At 40.6% G+C, this 21131-nt stretch overlaps 1 protein-coding gene across 2 annotated transcripts; it reads left to right on the forward strand.

Annotated features, from left to right (window-relative positions):
- Positions 1-1405: 1405 nt before the first annotated feature.
- Positions 1406-19222, forward strand: LOC147800545 (uncharacterized). 2 transcript variants are annotated; one of them, XM_087142926.1, is made up of 3 exons: positions 1406-2176; positions 17028-17596; positions 18055-19222. In XM_087142926.1, the coding sequence occupies exons 1-3, from the start codon at positions 2089-2091 to the stop codon at positions 18628-18630; spliced, it is 1233 nt and encodes a 410-aa protein (XP_086999052.1). In that variant the 5' UTR covers positions 1406-2088; the 3' UTR covers positions 18631-19222. The 2 variants fall into 2 exon arrangements, with proteins under 2 accessions (XP_086999052.1, XP_086999049.1); XM_087142923.1 differs by lacking the exon at positions 1406-2176 and having other exon boundaries at positions 14895-17596.
- The last annotated feature ends 1909 nt before the right edge of the window (positions 19223-21131 follow it).

The raw sequence follows: 21131 nt of genomic DNA on the forward strand, positions 1-21131 counted from the left end.
CTTCATGATAGGCCATAAGGGGGCCCCAACACATTACGACAATGACAATAGGATACAGCTCTAGAAATGCAATCGAGGCTGGAGATAACTCCTGTGGCCACCACCCTTGAAATAACTTCCCCTGAAAATATGCCCCATAACCCAACGAAGCCGCAGCGTCTGTAAAAAGTTCAAGAGCATAAATGCTCTTGAATTTTTTACGGATTCCCATTCCTGATCCAAAATAGGAGTAACCCCATTAAACTCTCGTAGGAATGTCAGCCACATGTCGAGGTGAAGTTTCGCTCCCCGTGTTAAGCGGATTCTATGGTGCGGGAGCCTGACACCCCGTGTTAATGCAATAAGACGCCGGATAAAAGCATGCCCCGGAAACACAGCCCTACATACAAAGATTAGGGAACCGATGAGGGACTGTAGTTTTATGAGGGTGCATTTTGACCAGTCAATCACAGCGCAGATCTGACCACTGATTGCCATCACTTTCTCACATGGGACTCGCACTTGTTTATCAACTGTATCAATTTCGAACCCAAGGTAAGTAATGACCTGCGTTGGGCCTTCTGTTTTCTCTTGAGCGACAGGGACCCCAGCGCATTGCTCACGGTTAGAAAATTGTTCAAGCAACCCTGGCACTCGTCTTTTGTGGCAGCCACAAAGAGAAAGTCGTCCATACAATGAGTGACACCGCCTCCCTGTGTCATGAGACGCACACGGGATTCAAGGAACGTGCTGAACTTTTCAAAGAGTGCACATGAAATGGAGCACCCCATCGGCAAGCATTTGTCATAGTAAAAGTGGTCCTCGAACTGAAAGCCTAATAACTCTTGATCGCTCGGGGAAACTGGTAAAAGCCGAAAAGCAGACTTGATATCAGATTTGGCCAAATATGCACCCTTCCCCGCCTTCAAGACCATATGTACTGCCACGTCAAAAGATGCGTAATTCACCTTGCACTGCTCAGGACTGATAAAGTCCTTGATAGAAGTGCCGTGCGGAAATGATAAATGGTGAATTAAGCGATACGAGCCTGGGTCTTTCTTAGGTACGAGACCAATCGGAGAGCATTGTAGATTCTTAAGTAGGCGCGTTGGGAGGGGCCAGCAATGCGGTCGGCTTGAATTTCTTTAGCAAGTTTTTCTCTAACAATCAGGGGTTTTGATGAACCCGAGGCCCACTGAAACCCAAGGAAAATCCCACTGAAAAACCCTCACTCAGTATCTGTCGATCTACAGTGTTATCGTACAACTCTAACCAGTTCAGTAACACGGGTACATTAATTGGAGTTGGTGAGTACGAAAATGGGGCTTACCGGCAGCAGCCGGTCGCGCATTCTTTGGGATACTCGCGTCTGCGCTTTGTGCAACGCCTGTCACGGCTGCGAGGTTCACATCACGCCCGTGATTGGAGAATCCCTGTTTCTTCGGCCCTTTTTGACCCCATTGCTGGTTACGCGTTTGGCTACCATCGAATCGGCACACGTGCGAACCGTGGCCTGACCGTGTACACTTGGCTCACTGATGCTGGTACTTACAGCCAAAGTATTTACAACCGCCCGGGCTATTAAAAGTAAAACACATCCGACTACTTCCACGCGGAGTGGCAACTATCTAAGTGGTGTTGCTGGCTGAGCAAACGGCAGACGCCCCCACAGTTAACCACAACTCTGGATCCAACTCAGCCCATGATTGATCGGGTTGCGTGGCCTGCCGAAGACAAAACTGTTCGTCATACAATTGCCACCACCACGCCCAGTGAAGGTGCTGCTGGTACCTCCGTCATCGCCGCTGTAGGTACTGACGGTGGCGAGCGACTGGAGTCGTTGACATCTCCCTGTCCACGTTGAGTCACCGTTGCGGCTGTGTGCCGGTGTGCAGCTCCCCATACAACTGCGGGAGCCCGGGATCCCCGCCGAGCTTTCTTACTGGGCCGAGCGCCGTCCTGTAGACGAGCAGGGGCGGATGTCCGTGGTCGTGGCATTCTGTGGGCTGCCCCCTGTCACCTGTGACCAGCGGTCACCTGTTGTGTGGAATCCCAACGCTGTCGTCCGCGTAGGCCTGACAGAGCCGTTCGAGGTTGCAAAATTCTGCGATGAGTTACGTTCTCTTTAAGTCCTCAACAGTTGACGGACAATACAGGGCCTCGCTCGTAGAAACTTCACTACGACCGATTTATAAAGGTAAGGTAAAATCCACGTGGTTTGATCGCTCGAAGCTGCGACGAAATTGGCTGGCGAAGCATGCTGCTGATCAGCTCACTTGCATAGACCAAATAAACCCGTGGAGCTGAATGGTCAATGAATTTGGCGGGCTGCCCCCGCAATGATTGGAAATCTCTGGATCTTCGTTCTGGCTCATTGCTCCACCCCATTTTGCCTAGACGCTACTATTACACGACAGGCGCCCTTGGAATTTCAACACACAATCTACACTCAACACAAGCAGGTTTTCTTTTTTCCTAGAGTATAATGAATTTTATCGCTAAGGTTGATAAAATGTCTTAATCGAAAACTAAGAATTGCATTCATAATGCACAAAAACAATCTCAAACCGTCCTTTCAAGCCTTCATCAATCTGGCATCCAAAATCAATACCTAGTGCAAACACTAAAATAATACCTTGAAGCCACCCTTTCGAGCTTGCCCATATCAGCATTATGAACATCCAGGACTACCTTAACGTGGGCTATCGCCATCTTGATTCCCGTCAATACACTGAATTGGACCAAGATGTTACCGCACAAATCGTAACCCTGGTTCACAACACACTTGTGGAAAGGAGAAACAACTATCCTAAGAAGTGCCAATTCATATATACAACCATGTATTTTCTCCCAAAAATACGGAAAACCCCACCACCGCGGAGAACCTTTTTTGGACGCCCAATCATAAGAGGATGAACAAACCTGACATCAAAAATTTCCGAATACATAGACTACTTTTTTTCTTTCAATAGTAACTGCGCAACCAACCCATGTCTGCGACACGGCGGACATATTGTACAAACTGGAAGAAACAACCTTGCCACAGAATATCCTAATAACTAGTATTAATATTGTTTCGATGTACACCAATGTCCGACAAGCATAAGCAATCCAATACGTCTAAGATGCCTTAAACAAATCCAGCCACAACTATTCCACCACAAACCCCAATTCAACCTATGTCCAAAAACATCGGGAACTCATCCTTGACCGCTACTGTTTCTGTTTTGGAAACAAGTTTGTCCTCCAGAAAATAGGATGTGCAATAGGTTCCACAGCAAGCCCAGGAAGGTGTGATAAATTCGAAATTACTTGTCATAATTTCGAAAACGAAATACTTCAAAAAGCACAAAACACCCTCACATGGTGGTTATATAAACATGACATACTAGTCATCTACGACGGAAATGTTAACCAATTGCAAAATTTGTCCCTGACATGAACGGTATTCATCCAATTTTTAAATTCACGTATGAAGCATCCGAAACAGCCATAAACTACCTCGACTTAACCATTTTCAAAGGAGAACGTCTCCGTGAAACAGGTATCCTAGACACAAAAGTTTACACCCATCCAACGGAGATTTCCAGTATTTCCATAAAACTTGCTCTCACCACCGCACATTTTCCAAGCATTCGTGTACGGAGAATCCTTCTGATGTGCAAGGAACACAACCAACAAGGATGATTTCTAACTCAAAGTCAAATCATGTTCGGACAAGCTACTGACCAGGGGATATACCCTCAAAAGACACCAAAGTATCACGTGCTGAACGACAAAGGCTAATGAATAATACGGATGCAACGAACCGCAAAAACAACGACAAAGTCTTCGTTACCACCTACAACCAAGCCAATAACCACTGTGATCAAGCAATAAACAGACATTGGCCTCTTATTCAAAGCAAGGCAATACTTTCAGAAAATCTTTCCGGCATCTCAATTCACTGCTTTCAGAAAAGCCTGGAACGCCCGAGAAAAAAACTAGTGAGAGCTAAACTACCACTAAACGTGACAGAGCCCAACCCAATCCCCAGAGGCTCGGGCTTCTATGAACAACCAGGGGAACGAGATGAAACACTAAAAATACCACTCTCCCTACTTGAAGAACAAACCGAAATAGAATGAAATCAACTGGCTGCCCTATAACATCGTCATCTAAAAAAGCGCAAGAAGACACTATCAAAGGAGATAAACAGAGGCCGTTCATCATAGCAATGACATGGCGTTATTTAACAGGACCGCATATAAAGCTCGATAGCAAGAATAACTGAATCAGATGCTGGGGGCTAGAAAAGACAGGCACAATATTTTTATGCAGAATCATCAGGAGGGGGTCTACCTGCGCGTCAGGCATATTTTATGAAGAATCCAAATAGGTATTCATTTTAACCCCCTTTTCCCAGATTTTCCACACCTATGGCATACCAGTGTCTCTATTAACAAGCTCATTGACCATGTCTCAAAAATAAAGGCGATGAAAACAGTGAAGGACACTTGTGTTTTAAAATTCTGCTGAAAGGTTTAAAATGTCATGTCCGGGAATTGGGCACAAAGTGGGGACAACGTTCACCCATTGCGATTACGCATTCAACAAAACTCCTCGGTTAATCTATGAATATATTTTAAAACTAAAGCGATCGTGATAAATAACTGACATTATTCAATTTCATACTCAAATTACATGATTGTATTTTTGAACCTTTGGAAATATGTTAAGATTTGTTTCATTGAAAATCAGGAAAACGTTTTTCATAATTCTTTCAGGTCTTGGACCTATCACGAAGATCAAGGTTAATAAATAATATTACGTTCAGATCATTCCGGTTTTATTTCCAATGCAGTTCTTACTTAAACTACGACAGTGTGTTAAGCAAAATACAAAAGGAACTACCACATTGATGGACACAGTTTACACAGTACCTTTAACAGTTCCATTGAACCCTCACGTGATGACATTGATCATCAATGATGTCATGATGACATTGGTGACCTCGGCACAAGTGCCTGCCATAATAATGTAGCGTGGGCCAAACCTTTCTTTGCGTAGAATACAAGGTTCTATGTACATAAGACCTACAAGTAGCACTGCGTATGGCTTAACACACAGCATGGGTGATAGAATGAGGGTCATCGATGCATATACTGCCATACAGTGCTATCATAAGCTCATATTTTCATTTGGGCCAGAGGGCCTTTTGTTGTATTTATTATTTGTTCTTCAACAATCGTTTTAAATTTTCCAGGGAATCATCTCCCACATCTGTAAAGGGTAAAAATTTACCTTAATCTTTTTTGTAATAGAGTGAAACTCGCAAGATTGGCATTTCCAATACTCGTAACTTACAACGACCGTGTAGACTGCACGCGATTGGACCCTCTCTATCCCACCATGCTCTGCTGAAACACTGCAACATGTCATCAGAACATAAAGCTGTAGATTTACGGTGAAAAATGAGTGAATATTAAGAATGATCTGACATGAGCATGATGTGAAGTTTGTATGCAAACATAAAGATTTTTGTTGGTCTCGTTAGCTAGGTTCTTCAATTTTCCAAAAACCTTTCATGTGAGCTGTAAAAAGTAATACCTTTTTAAAAACTGTGTTACATTAAAAGTTTAGAGATGCTTATACATTTATGGGGTCGTACATGATACATTTTTTTATTTTATCTGAACATTTTGATGTAATTGTTTTTCCGAGCTCTAATTAACTCCGCTTTATGTTCCTTCTTTTCTGTTTTCGGAGGCATGTGTGCAATTCCTATCCATTTTATTTTTGAAAAGCATTATTATAGTTTCATTGAAATGACATTACTTGTTTTTGGATAATACATCTTTTACAGAATAAATGACAAAAACCTAATTCTGTCGGATTGAAAATGTCCCCTGTGAACGATTTTACCGTTTTTTCTTTCTACATCAGACTCAAAATAAGTATCTAAAGAAAAGAATATTTGCGCTATAAAATGCATTTGATTTTTTTGGAGAATGGACAATAGCCGTGCATTAATACCTACTGCACGCTTAATGGGGAAAATGTGAAAATCCAATTTGTAATTACAAATTTACTTTATGCAATTAAATGTAGTCGTCAATGTGTACGTAGTAAACTTAAAGTATCCACAAATACTCTAAACAATGAGTATTTGACTTTTTTAAAATAGCAACTGATAGCAAGACAGTTCCTTTGAACAAGCACACAGACTGTCGTACAGGAACGTATGCATCAGTCATAAACTACTTCACCCTTTGTTAAAGTGTGATTTCCAATGGAGCCTGATGCTTGATGGTGGACATCTTAGGGATAGTGATAAAACTTCCAACATATAAGTACATTCAAAAATCAAGTTGCTTGTTTGAATCAATGAGAAACTAGAGGTTGTGGTTGTTACAGTAAAAAGCACAGAGTTGCTTCGGAATTGGACTTTTTATCAAAAAGACATCTCTACATTGTTCAGCTATTAAATCCGTGGAAATAATGGAACGTATGTCAGGTGGTATGTCACGTAATAACGTCATCATCAACTACAAACCTTCTCTTTCTAGCTATATTCAAAGGTTGCAGCCCAATCGGACATGTGTAAGAAGATATATGCCTTTAAATGACGCACTTTTAATGTCACGTGACTTTTCAAGTGATGTCGTCATCGTCACATCAGGACAGTTCCTTCTTTTGAAGACTAAGAAAACAATTTTTTCTCAAGTGATACAAAAAAGTCAATTAAAACAATGTAAAAAGTACAAATCACATGATAAGGTCATCAAGACATAACATTTTTTTGCCGCTCTATTGTTGGCAAGCCCATGTACAATTCATGCTTCAATTTCTTTTTCTGTAAAGAAATAAAACACGTGCCTGATGAAGGAACACACCCACTGTATGTGAGTAATCCATGTGGTGTAGAGAAAAGTTGCATTCTGGACACAAAATCCTCATGTCACTTATCTGACATTTGCACACACTTAAGGCCACATTGTGATTTAAGTACAACTATTTTCGCATCATCCACAACATAATTTTTCTCTAATAAAGAGACTGGGGTACGGTGTACTCAGCAACTTTACGAAATCACTTTTAGTCATTAAATCCTTTGGTTTATTTGTGAATACAAAGAAAATCAAAATCTTGGACATTAAGAATACTCAGTAAAATATGCAAAACAAGAAAAGAAGCTTTGAAATTGGAGTTCTCTGTATTTTGCCATTTCTATACTTTAAAAGCTTCGGTAAGTGCACATTGCCCATGATGTTACGTTCAGGTGACGTGAAACCGAAAAAAATCAAATGTCTTGCAGTGCAACATCATCGCGCAAAGGCATCATTGATAAAGCAAGTGTTAACTTTACATTTGAAAACGGTAAGACTCTGTTCGCTCCGTATGAGCCATGGTAAGGCATTCCATAACTTAGGAGCAGCCATTGCAAATGCCCTGTCAGCAAGAGTGTGGGTAACATTTACCATTAGGATAACTAGGGCCGATGTTTGCTGAACTGAGATGATCCTGCTTATCATGTACAAAACAAGTAACCAGTAAAGGTGATGCAATATCGTTGTTGTGTGCTGAAAGCAGGGTGTATTCTTAAGAAGTCCATAGATGCAGCATTTTGGACTCACAGTAATCTCATTAGCTTTTTCACAATTTGAGAAATTTGACTATTTCAACTATATCCTATTTCAACTATATCCTGAGTTATATATCCAATTAGGTTCAAACCTAAGAAAATTGATTTAGACGAATATTGACCTCGTGTGATGATGACGTCATCAGGTGACAAGTCAAGTGACATAAAATGGTGGACTGTTTAAAACCCTATATCTCCTGAAATGCATATCCCATCGATATGAAACTTTGCAGATAACAAGAGAAGGAAGTGGTCTAGACGAAAATTTGCCGGATGTGATGATGTCCTCAAATTACATTATGGTCGAGTTCAGGCGGCCTGTATTTGACACGGGTTTCTTGTTCTCGCGCTCAAACGGCGGGAACACGACTCAAGAACACTGTTCTCAGAACAGGATCACACACCGTCTCCTCGTCAGGGTTTTACAGGAACACATGGAAAAACTCGTGAGATTTTGATTTTTGAACATCTGCAAAAAGTAGAGAGATGGCTTCCAAAGCCATAGACAATGTGAAGTTTGGCAAAATTAACCTTAATTATTTTCCGTAACACAGAAATGAATGTTCCTGTTTATAAAAAAAGAATTCAGCCCATCCAAACATTAACTATCGAATAACGTAGCCTACATGGACGCCGCCGCGGCCATGTTGCATGTTGCTTGTCACTGACTACCATAGGTAACCGGTAGTTTGTTCCCAGCGTTCGAGCGGCCGACCCACGAACAATAAATCGAGCTGTTCGGGAACATACAAGAACAAGCCGCCCGAATTCAGCCTATACGTACACTCTATAAAGCACATTACTTCCTCAAGTGCATGCCTGACCTTGGACACGAATGGTCATTATGAAATAATGACGCCATCAGGTTGGTGCAGCAGACTAGTTGTTCAAATGAAACAGATGCATAGGCACTAGTATTTTTGTCTTAATTCAATTACAAATATACCCAAGAGTCCAAATTTCAAATAATATTTCACAATTGTTTTTCAAAATAATCACACATCACGTGGCATGACATTAAAGGGGAATTCCATGCTCTAAAATACTTTACACCAAATCTAAAAGAACATGAGGCTACATACAAGATACCCGTAGAGTTGGGTTTTCTTTGTTATTGAGAATGGTTCACAACGCCTTTACATTCCCGATTGCTTGCCATTCATCAGTACAAAGGGCGCGTCCATGTTGTTTAAAATTCCCGCGACATTCAGGAGCTTATGACGCTGTGTCTGCGCCCAGTACCTCGCTCGGAAAACATCGCACATTACGTTTGCTATGCGACAGTATCATACTGTGCTCACGAGTGCACCGATCATTGTATGCACGCGCTACCGCACTTATACCCAGCAAGAAATGAGGCCAAGGGGTCCCCCCCAACATGTCCAATCCCTATACACATTCCAGACTATTGTTACTTAACACATCCCCCCCAAAATGTCTGAAAGGAATTCCCCAGATTCCTGCGAGACAATGACCAACACAATGCATGGGGGTTCTCTCCGTCTCATACCTTGCTGCATATGACCGCACTGCCGAATACAGTGTGTATACCACTTCCTTTGCCCATGGAGGAAGGACATAGAAGGAGTTTGAACTGCCCGGACTATAACATCTGGCCGATTACCACTTTCTGGCATGCCCGGTATGTCCATAGCCAGAGCGCAGCGAACGCCTGCTACCCACCACCTGTTTTGCAACCATAAGCTCCCTTTGTACCCCATGATCGTCGCTGCGATTTTTTGTTGGTAATCTGCATCCCTAAAACGTTGTGTACTGCAGTATGGGAAGTTGAATATTCATGCCATCGTTGGTGCTTGATATAAACCGACAACATCATCAAATGTAGTGTTTGTGCAGTTGCTTTTATACCCGTAGTGTTCATGTGCAAGTTGTTGCCCTTATCGAACGCTTTCTTCTGCACTTTTTATGAATAAATATAGCCAAGCTGTTTGTAAGATTTGTAAGATTTGAATCATTTTTATTATGGCATTTGTACAAAGGCGTGTTTTATGAGATTTCACGATCACTCCTTGTGATGAAATAGCACATTTTGTTGCTAATGAACTAAGCTTTCCAGTAGTAGTGAACATTTTGTCGGCGAGTCTTAGCCAAATTCGTTCCAAGCCTTTGACACTGATGTATATTGGACGGAGGAGACTAGAATTACAAACTTTGCATGGATAATGAAACAGCGTGTCAAAATTTAAAAAGTTTATTTATGATGGCAAAAGTAGGTCTAATATCAGGATTTTTCTCTCTCTATTTCCTGGTCACATCGATAGTTTGTATTTAATTGCAAGCAAAAAACTACGAGTATTACTGGCCCCACTTGTCCAACTAAGATGCAGGCAGCAATAAGGTATTTTTGGAATGTTTTTGTATTATTCGTCAGACTCGGCGGCGACCATCATTGGACGCTTTGGAGTGCCTGAGTTACAACTCCTTCTGTGTCCTTTCTCCACGCTTTGCCGTTCCTTTGTGCTCCCAAACAACGTTTTATTCGAAAACTCCAAAATACTTCAGTGTGATATGTAAATTATAAGAGATGAGTATGGCATCAGGTCCTTCTCCGTATCGAGCCTATATTTTCCGGGAGGAATTTCAAAGCCAGAATTCTATCGATGAAGACGTTGGCCACGTTGACGATGTTCAGCTTCCAGGATCCACTGGACAGACAAATCGCCGTGAAACTACGGACTGGTGTAGTTGTGACAAGTCTTTAATCATGCCTCTTGAAAAAGAATGTGTATGTTGCTGTGAAATCGAGAAACTCAAATGGTTGATGGAGAACACTGTTTGTAGAACCTTTCATAATGACATTGCCGATGTCTGTACGAACAAAGCAGTCCTTCGTGCTCAAAAGAAATTGCGAACGATTCCATGTAGGCCTTCTTATACCGATGTAAGAATTTAGAAGCAGGTGTTTGGGTTTTTTTCACAAATTGTACCGAAAGACATGCACTTTGAAGTTAGTGATATTCACAACAATTTGGACCTCCTAATAAACATTCTCGATAAAATTTTGTTCTCTTCACTTGCAAAGATCTCTGTGATATTCTGCCTATCGGATGTTTACTAGCTGGTCACATGGACATCTCGGGAAAGCAATCAGGCAAGGAATCCTTGCAAGTGCTGTGACTGCAATCCGCCATGCATATCCAGAAACCAGTGGCATATACATTGGTTTCCGTTCAGGAGACGATAATGAACTTCTTGAGGATAGCGAGGTTTATGCTAACGTATAGATCATTTTATTTGTAATGTAGCTGTACCCCATTCCTCCAACATTAAAAATCATACCATTGAAAATTTATCACCTACTGATCACCAGTAATATGAGTTTGTTCCATAGTAACGTTTGGGTTTACAAATGCTACCTATTGGTATTATTAACTGATACAAAATCAACTCTAAAAACAGTTATATACTTGCAATAAAAATCACTCCTTGCATAGCTTTCATGTCAGCATTTCACACAAATTTTATTTGTTTCAGTTAATGTGTCAATGCACTACATAAACATGTTTCTGATTGACAAAAAAGATTTACAGTATCTGTCACGACTTAAAATATTTGTACACAAATTCAAAGTTTGATTCAGGTGACCACGAGTTTGTTCCCAATCACGTTTGGGTTAACAGATTTTGCTTATCAGTACTAATAATTATTGATAACAAATCAGTTCCTAATGCAGTTGTAAATTTGCAATAAAGTTCCATCCTTGCTTAAATTCTCATGTTAACGTTTGACACAAATTTTATTTGTTTCGGTTCATGTGTCAGCGCACTCCACCCTGGGACGCGGTATGAATTTTTTTACACGGTATCTGGAGCGGACTCGCCAGGTGAGTCTGTATCATTTCTCAGGGTTGCAGAGTCCTGAGTCCGTCCTAAAGGTAAATAAATGCTTCAGTGGTTGTCCCCTAGCCTCTACAGCTCTGAAAAACCACGAAAAGTACATCACAGTACCTTGGGGGGCCGTAATCCCAGGCTATCCCGATTTGAGAGGGGGAGGGCCTCACCACGCGCCAGCCAAGCCACGCCACCACCACAACAGCCCCAACCAAAATAACACTTCAAAGACAGCCGAAAGAGGCCTCTGACAAGTTCCAGACAGCTGTCACTGAAACATTCTACTGCCTGGCTCAGGCACTGTTTTGTAAATAATCCATTATATTGTACACAAGGGGCCACTTAACACAGTCCTGTGGGAGTTGGCTGGACGCTGGCTGGATTTTTTTCTGGCTAGGGGAGGCCATGGCTTCAAAGTGACTAAACCAGGTTTTTACAGCAAGGTATGAGACGGACAGAACCCCCCTGCTTTGTGTTGGTCATTGTCTCGCAGGAATCTGGGGAATTCCTTTCAGACATCTTGGGGGGGATGTGTTAAGTAACAATAGTCTGGAATATGTATAGGGATTGGACATGTTGGGGGGTACCCTTCGGTCTCATTTCTTGCTGGGTATATAATTAGCTCCAGTTGCCACTTCAAAAGAGGCCACTCCCTCCACGCAGGGTCTGTTAAGTGAAATATTGTCGAAGCAAAATTTGGAAGACCGCAGGTGGTACATACCCAACTGTACTATACGTGATTTTGCAAAACTCCAATTACATCGTCACTCGTGCCAGTACATTGTCTATGATACCAAATGCTACACTCTTCAAATTGGATGGCTTGTTGCTTCCATTTCACTGCCTTGCTGCAAACACAACACTTTGTCAAACTTTGCGTTTCGTATGTTGTGCAGCCATGCCTTACAAATATCAGGGCGTTTGGGGATCCAGAATTTGGAAAAAAGTAAGACCTTCCCGAGATTTCGGCTTACTTGAGCAGCTAAAAGCTTAACCAATCGATTTTGTCGCAGGTTCAACGACATGAAACGCATGACATGTATTTGGAAGCGTCGCGTCCTGGTTCGGCAATCTGGCAACATATAATCCACCACTACTTAAAAACTGACAGAACCGCACGATACAACTGATACTCTGACAATGCGCTGAAGCGTAGCTACCGCGGTATACAATATCACACAGCGCTGTGTCGAGGTGCAGACACTACGTCACAAGATCCCAGATGTATCAAATATTAAAATAAACTATGGATGGAGTTTCCCTTTAAAGCTGCAGTTTCCCCCGTTAGATTTGTGCACGTTTTTTCAAGTCAAAACTTGTTGCACTCATACATCTCAGTGACCTTGTCTTGGGAGCATATGTAACCCATCAACCCTCAGGGCTGTCAAAATAAAATCGTCACCTTGACGTCATCAGGGGTCACGTGACATGAGATAAAAGTTGCAATTTCCTCCATAGGTTGTATACACGTTTTTCCTCTACGCAATATTATTATGAGGATTGAGATAAGCTAAGAAGATAAATCAGATTAATGTTTCCCTTTTATTCGACTGCAAAGATATTCAGGAGTCATAATATCAAGCTACATTTCATAGACATTTTTTAATTCAAATGCATATTAAGTGGCATCAATTGAAAGGTGAAGTTTTTTCCCCCGAGGGTTTTGAGCAAGCTTTTTGAAGAACTCCCAACCCACATTATTTTTGTAGATACCCGTCACACAAGCCATTGCCGAAGCAGCTGGTGTTTGTCCACAAACACAGGTCTAGTTGGCTTTAAAGGGTAGGGCTTTAGACGAACATTGACTTGATTTGGTGATGACGTCATTATATCACAAGTCACGTGACATTAAAGATGCACGCTTCAAAGAACTATATCTCGCGAAGCATATGTCCGATTGGCTTCAAACCTTGCAGATCTCTTGTGAGAATGACGTTACCAAGTGACAAGTAACGTGACATTAAAGGTGCACTCTTTAGAGTACTATATGTCACCTGAAATACGTCTAATCGGGTTCAAACCTTGCTAATAGTTTTGAAAGGGAACTGGTTTAGACTAATATTGACCTGATGTGAGGATGACGTCATCAGGGAGTAATTCACGTGATATTAAAGATGCAATGTTTAAAACACTATATTTCTTTAGTTGCATGTCCTGTTGTGTTCAATCTTTGTTGATACCTTGAAAGGGAAGTGACTTGAGTGAATATTGACCTCGTGTGAAGATGACATCATCAAGACTTAGTGAGAAATCAGGTGACTTTAAAGGTACATTCTAAATCCCAATATCCTGTGATGTTCATGTCTAGTTAGGTTAAAATTTGGTAGATGGTGCACACCTTATTCTCCATATCTGTATCTCCTCATGTCCGGAAAGGTTTGCAAATTTCGTCATTATGACGTCACCAAAGAAAATATTAGAATAATTTTTGGTAAATATTTGTAGCTCTGGTGTAGTTCTTTAAGCAAGGGGCGAGAAATGGAAATGTGGAAGTATCTCAATTGAACCTTTTTTCCTCCAAAAAAAAACAAGGAAATGCAAAGGAGCCCTTTGCTCTGTCCCTAAAAAGACAGAACCTCTAGTTTTCTTTATTTTCTTCTTCTATCCCCAAATACCCTTTGCTTTTTATACATTTCTTCTACCACCGACTTTACACTCCCTTAGCAAATTTGGATCTTCATCACATTACATAAATGAATTAACCTAGTGTATAGATGTGTCTAAGAAAAGGCTGTCATGAACACGTCGTCAAGTGATTTCTTATTGATTTTTGAATATTTATTTTAGCACATTGACTTTGTACAATTTTTCATTGGACTTTTTAGGTAATTTGGCGATCTTCAATTGTCATCAAAGACACAGCCAACAAAGACCCTGATACAAATTATGTTCAAATTTGTGACGTCACCATGATTTTTAAAATTGATTTTTGAATATTTAAGTTTTTCCCATAGGTTTTTATGTACACGTTTTTCAGCAGCCAGACTTTGGGACTCTGCTCAATCCAATTCCTTTCCTATTGGTGTACACTCGTAGTCCCTCACGTAGAGAGGGTCCAAGAATAAATAAAACTTTCCTAATGACGTCATTAGGTGTCACTTGACATGGCAATAAAGGTGCAAATCTCAAAGCCTCATATTTTGTGGAGCCTCATATTTTGTGAAAGGGGTGAGCTTTGAAAGAACATTGACCTGATATGATGACTTCATCATGATTAATCACATGATATGAAAGATAATTCTTTAAAGTTCTCTATCTCTTTAACTACTGTCTGACCAGGTTTAAATTTAGTAAATAGCTAGAATGGGAATATTAAAGACAAGGCGTCATTATGTCATGGATGTGAACTGTAATCCGTTATATCTCCTTTTGTCCGAAAGGCCTCAAATATTTAGCCACCAAAAATATTATTAGAAACGTTTGGAATTATTAGTAGCTTTTGGATAGATGTTTGAGTAACAAGTGAGAAATCCAATTGTGGTAGTATCTCAAATGACCTTCCTTATGAAAAAGGCAATGCAAAAAAATCCCTTTGCTCTGTCCTTGAGACAGACAAAACCTCTAGTTTTTGTTTACATTTTAGCTCATATTTCAGACTATTTTATTTTCATTTCATTTATTACGTCATCACGTTAAAAAATGAAAAATTGTTTCCCATGTGCATTAAACATAAAAGGTGTACATATAGTTCAATAGCATTAAAAAGGATTTTCATTACAACGAATACAAAACGACATTTATAAAAAACACAGATTAAACAGATAAAACTGGGTTTTTTACAAAGGATTTGTACACATTTTCTTCCACTTGCCCGCTTTGGTAATTTAAACTTTATTTTAAGGGCATAGTCTGTCAGCCACAAAGGGTGTCGAAAAAATCGTCATTGTGACGTCACTAGGTGTCACGTGACATGACATCAAAGTTGCAACTTCAAGTTTCCATATCTTCTGGACTACATGTCCGATTTGGTTGAAATCTTAGAGGTATCTATGAAAGGGTAGTGTTCCAGACATAAATTGACACCATGTGACTATGACGTCATCATGTGCTAAGCCAAAGGACAGTAAAGGTTCACTCGTCAAAGCACTGTATCTCCAGAAATGCATGTCCAATTGGGTTGAAACCTTTAAGATATCTTGCAGGGGAAGACATTTAGGCGAATATTTACTTTACGATGATGACGTCATCAGGTGACAAGTTACGTGACATTAAAGGGACCCTCTTCAAAGCACTATATCACCCGAAGTGTATGCGCAACTGAGTTTCATAAACCTTGCTGTTATCTTGAAAGGAAAGTGTTATAGACAAAATCTGACCTGGTGTGATGATGACGTCAAAAATCCGTAAAAGCCCTTTGTTCTGTCCGTAAGACCAACAAAATCTCTAGTTTTCTGTGTTGTAGGGAAATCATGCAGAAGACTGTTAATCCTTTGCAAACCACATGTGCATGTAATGTGTTTTCGTTTTCCTAGCTCAAGCAAGCTTTGGGACTTGATATATTTCTGGCGATCGATAAACCATGCTGCCGACATTTACATGGCAGATATTTTTCATACGTTCATTTATAATGCCTTTTATATTGACACGTTTTGTTCGGATTTATATTAATGGCAAGTGATTATAATTTTCGTTTGTGTTATTTTTAAATGTTTATTTATATTTCTTGCTTTTATTCGTAATTTCTGTTTTTCCTTCCCCCCCCCATGGTTTCCCTACGGGTAGTGGTGTAGGTATATGCAATATTTTATGGGAATCACTCTTACTGAAGTACCAAATTGCTACGGCGGAAGGATTACTGAAATTTCCCAGTTATTGTTCAAAAATATACTATTTTTATCATCATGTTGCTCTTCCGTGGGATTTTCTTTTCAAATCAGGTTTAAAGACGTGAAGCATGTCTCTATTAATCCTATGAACACCAACTTGTGCACTTTGGACAAGCTCTTCAAGCCGAAAAATCTAGTTTTCTGACGCGAGTCAAGCATGTGCATCATTTTTATATCTCTTCAAGAGCTACAACTGCGCTTTTACGGACATACTGCCTCGACATTTTTAACCAGGGCGATAGATCTGTACGAAATCAATGTTGAACAATGATAGCAGACTATGGATGCATAGTTGTTTGTTTTCAGCCTCTAATTATAATAGCTTGTCTGGTCCCATGACTCGACAACGTGTGTCTGGTGTAGGAAAAAATCCGCCATCTCCATGGGGGACAATGACATCACACAAGACTGCAGTGGCAGGAACCAGTTTTTGCATGAATATAATAACCGACAAAACTGGAATCCGAACACTTGGTCAATGACAGATCTCTTTTCACCACAATACATAAACCAGCATCGGTTATCTGTGCAAAGTGTTCCATTGGGAGACTGTAGCCAAATTCTACCTGATTCTGCATCTGACAATGGCAAGGTCCCTTGTGTTCTTTTTTGCATTACTTGTGTTCTTAACGATCTCACTCCTAATTTACCAATTCCTACTCACAAAATGTCAAAGTTGTCATGTAAGTGTTCCCTTTCCAACGAGTCCGGCTATTTTCCGAAATAGTTCTCTGTTCTCCACTAAAGACCATACCCTGACGCTCACCCTCCGCATGGCTGCCGTGCCCAAACTGACTCAGCGTCTGTACTGTGACTTCTTACGATCTGCCGTGCTGTTCTGGTCACCGAAGCTTGGGCACATCAGCCTGATACTTGACATGGAATCGGAAGCCGATCATCAGTTCGCAGTTCGACTGAGACAGCAAGAGCCTGCATTTGGCCTCAAGTTTGATTTCATTTACGAGCCTCTCCCAAAAGATACCTCGATCTTGAAATTAGAGAAAGATCGAGGGTACAGCCGCCAACTATGGAGCAGTTTCTTCATGGATCTGTTCATCAAAGCACCCATTATTGCTTGGATTGACACGGACGGAATGTTTACGACGCCCGTCACCAATGAAAATATCTTCAACGACCATCGATTACGAGTGGTAACATATACTGACTGGAACATTCCCCATAGACATGGCTGGGACAAAACAACGAAATGTGCAATGGGTAAGAATCTGGTGGCAGATTTCATGACATATTTCCCGGTGTATATCTGGACAGACACCATACGGAATTGCAGGAAACACATCCTTAGACATATGAAAGTAAGTAAAACATAAAAAACCTTTTTTAATATTTGAAAACATTTCCATATTTTCCCGATATCTTTGAGTTCCTTTTTTGCCACATACTAAAAGCTCAGCTATCATGCCAAACGGAATTGTTGACGATCACAAAAACCAAAGAAGCTTCCTGGTTTCCCGAAATTAGTTTCAGATTTTGTGAACCATTTTCCTGAAAAAATTCAACTTTAATGAAATGGACATTGATATCATTTATAATTTTGAGATATCGTTTCTGAAAAAGTTTCACTATATCTATTTTCAACGCTTTTTTCTTCCGGACTATGTTTTCAACTTACACCCCGAGAGAAATTGCTCGCTCCATAATTTGAATCACATGCTCTTGAGATTGTGTTTGTTTCAACTTTAGTAGCATATCTGTGATCACCTTGGGTAATTTGTTGCGCCTGTAAGACTTACGCTTGAAATCTATTTTTCAGGTATCCAACTTTGAGGATGCCTTCAGAAAACTGAAGCTGAAACGGGCACGGGTCAGCCCCGTCAACATTTTGTTGAATTACGCTTACTACTATGAACATGATCGTTATGATTGGCATCTGGATGTCAACAACGACTTGGAAGCCTACAACTCCAAACACCTTCAACCCGGTTTCGAAATCAAACCCAATGATACCGTTCCAGATGTTCGTGTCACGGTGCACGCAGGAAGGCACTTCTTAAAAACTCCTAATCCGTTGCTGCAGGGATATTGTACTGTCAAGCAGTACATCGGAACACCGCCTGCTTTCTGCAAAGAGTTTGAAAATGTCACAAACTTTCAACTCTTCGAATTTCTGGCGGAAAGAGGCGCCTCTTTCAACCACCTTGCAACTTGGTGCTCGCCTAATAATGGTTTGCGCGAAGACTGCAGCCGACGGATTGAAGCACATTATAAGAATGTTCGCAAATATTACACTTTGGGATGGTACGATCTAGATTTGCATCGGGTATTAGCTGTTGAGAAAGAAGCAGCAATGGAGAACATAACCTGTCCCAAACTATTTGACTTTAAATGATGGAGCGCGAATGTCGCTGTTAATGTATTGTCTGATTCTTTAAGCAAAAAAGCCGCCACGTAGCCAATTAGGGGATCTCTCTAACTCCTGAAAATTTATGTGAACATTTCCCTTGAAAATGGATGGGACAAAACAACGAAATGTGCAATGGGTAAGAATCTGGTGGCAGATTTCATGACGTATTTCCCTGTGTATATCTGGAGAGACACCGTACGGAACTTATCTATACCTTAATTATACTCTGCCAGTTTTTGTGATGATTGATTGTTGGATCACTAAAGGTCATTTTTTTGTTTACTAAGAATATGTTTAGAGTTCTTTTATGAAATATTTTCTTCTTGAAATATTCTCTCACGAAACGATCCTTTTCAGAAACAAGTAGTATTTTACTTGCTTAAAAGTATGAAGAATTTGCATTGAAAGACTTAGGATTAAAGAATTGTGCAGTGAATTAGTCAATATACCCATACTTTATACTTTTGTATATGTGTTGCAGCACACACGTGTCAAAATAGGAAAATACCCTCGGTAATAAAACAGCATACTAACATCTCCCCCAAATTAGCAAGCTTTCACAAACCAACAACAAAACCGAAGAAATGAAATTGCTAACCTGATGGATATTCAGAATGAAACTCTCTCTCTTGAATATTAACGTGAACGCCCAAAATCTATACATAAAACATGGCCATTATCTTAGCGATAATGAAGAAAGGGCTGTTTTGCGCAGTTAGAAACAAAAACTGATTCTTGGCCATGCCTGAGGCCAAAAACGTAGATGCACATTTTGCAGTGTTTGCATGAAGAGAAAAGACAATTTTATCAGACGCTAACTACATTTTGAAATGTAAAATAAAGGGCTCGGTTGGCATCATAGTGTGTCACACGGCAACACATGTAAACAAAACAAAGTAAACATGCCCTGAGGTGATATTTAATCTCCCACATGCGCAATCCTCATGCAGAGTACACAAACCTGTTGCTATGCAGTTGAGTCATCAAAATTACGGCGCAAGGCTAGCCAGACTGGCTTTTTACTAGTCCGCCAGTATTTTCACTAGTCCACGGTCCACGTCTTCCCAAAATATTCAACATTTTTTTGGTACTAGTGATTTCTGCTCCAACATCATGCATAATAGTGTGCACTCGGTGCTGACTGTTGTTTAATTGTTGATTGGGGTAAATCACAAATGACCATGGGAATTATGAATTTCCAGAAAAATCATGATTATAACTCTACTTAAGCAAATTAAACACATAAAGTGGTTACCTGCTGAAAATTGTTTGTTTTATTCACAATCCAAGAGACAGAAAAAAACCATATCATTATGAAAAGTTTATATACATGTATATGTACTGTACATGTATGTTTTATGCAGAATGCACACGTACACGCATATATGTAAAGTACATGTAAGCCCGGCGAAATGTACAGTACATAAAGCATGGATGTATATAAAAAACCCTGGACTTGCAACGCCTTTGTATGAAGTAGAAGCCAACCAGCGGCCATTTTACCGAGACCAATACAAATGTGCGGGTTGACTCGCTTCTATTGACGCCAGGGAGAACAAAGGCGGGCATTGCCGGGCAAGCTTTGTATCCGCTAGTGGATTCAATAGAGGGATCCCAATACGACGCTTTAGCGTCGATGTGTGCACTTCCGCGTTTGAAAACGAGGCTGTATGTGTCAACTTCAATTCTTAATACGATCAGACGATTGAAAGTAAGGAGTCAAGACACAAAACACATAAAGGTATGTTAAATTCAGACTTTTCAAGCTGCAAATTTTTGTGGAAAGGTCTTTCAGGATGACTCGACACGTGAAATCAAAAGAGAAAATTACGACAATTGAACGCGAACTAACGTACCTGCGATGGTCGTGTATCTTGTGCAGTGGGCGTGGCTTAAACTGAAGTGGCGTCACACTTACGAACCGGATACTGCATGTACTGTGTGGACTCCGCGGGCGCACGCGAGGAAGTTCAACACAGAGAGCCTCGGTGTCGATGCAGGTATGCGTAGACGGCGCTAATGTGAAAGCCCTCTATGGTCTGTATAAGCTGATTAAGAGCATTGTGAGTCCAGATAGTTTTATATACGTCCGTGACATACAGTACATGTTCGTTCTCGACTGTGTCCAGTAACCGTGGGGTGCATTCCACCAAATGGTTGTATTTTTGCGTGTGAGCTCATTATTATTTAGTGATCCCACGGTTTTTTTTACAATAAGACATTCCATAATCAGGAGAGATCATAGAAATATTTTAATAAATCCCAAATTTGGGACTGATAATTTCCAGTTCGGGGTATTTCTTTCAAAAGCCACTGTGGCGGGCGGCTACATTCAGAGCTGAGCGCGAACTTTTACTACTATTTTGGAGGTATCCTCTGGGAAAGGCGAATAAAAAAAAACCAACGACGGCTTTCGCTAGACCGCCGCGGTTTTAACTCGAATTTGGGTTGCAGACCAGTGTTAAGGTCGAACCCTGCTAGTAGTA

The sequence above is a fragment of the Acanthaster planci genome, linkage group LG01, assembly GCF_054643075.1.
Source record: "Acanthaster planci isolate LZ-2023a linkage group LG01, COTS_SCS, whole genome shotgun sequence".
NCBI lineage: Eukaryota > Metazoa > Echinodermata > Asteroidea > Valvatida > Acanthasteridae > Acanthaster > Acanthaster planci.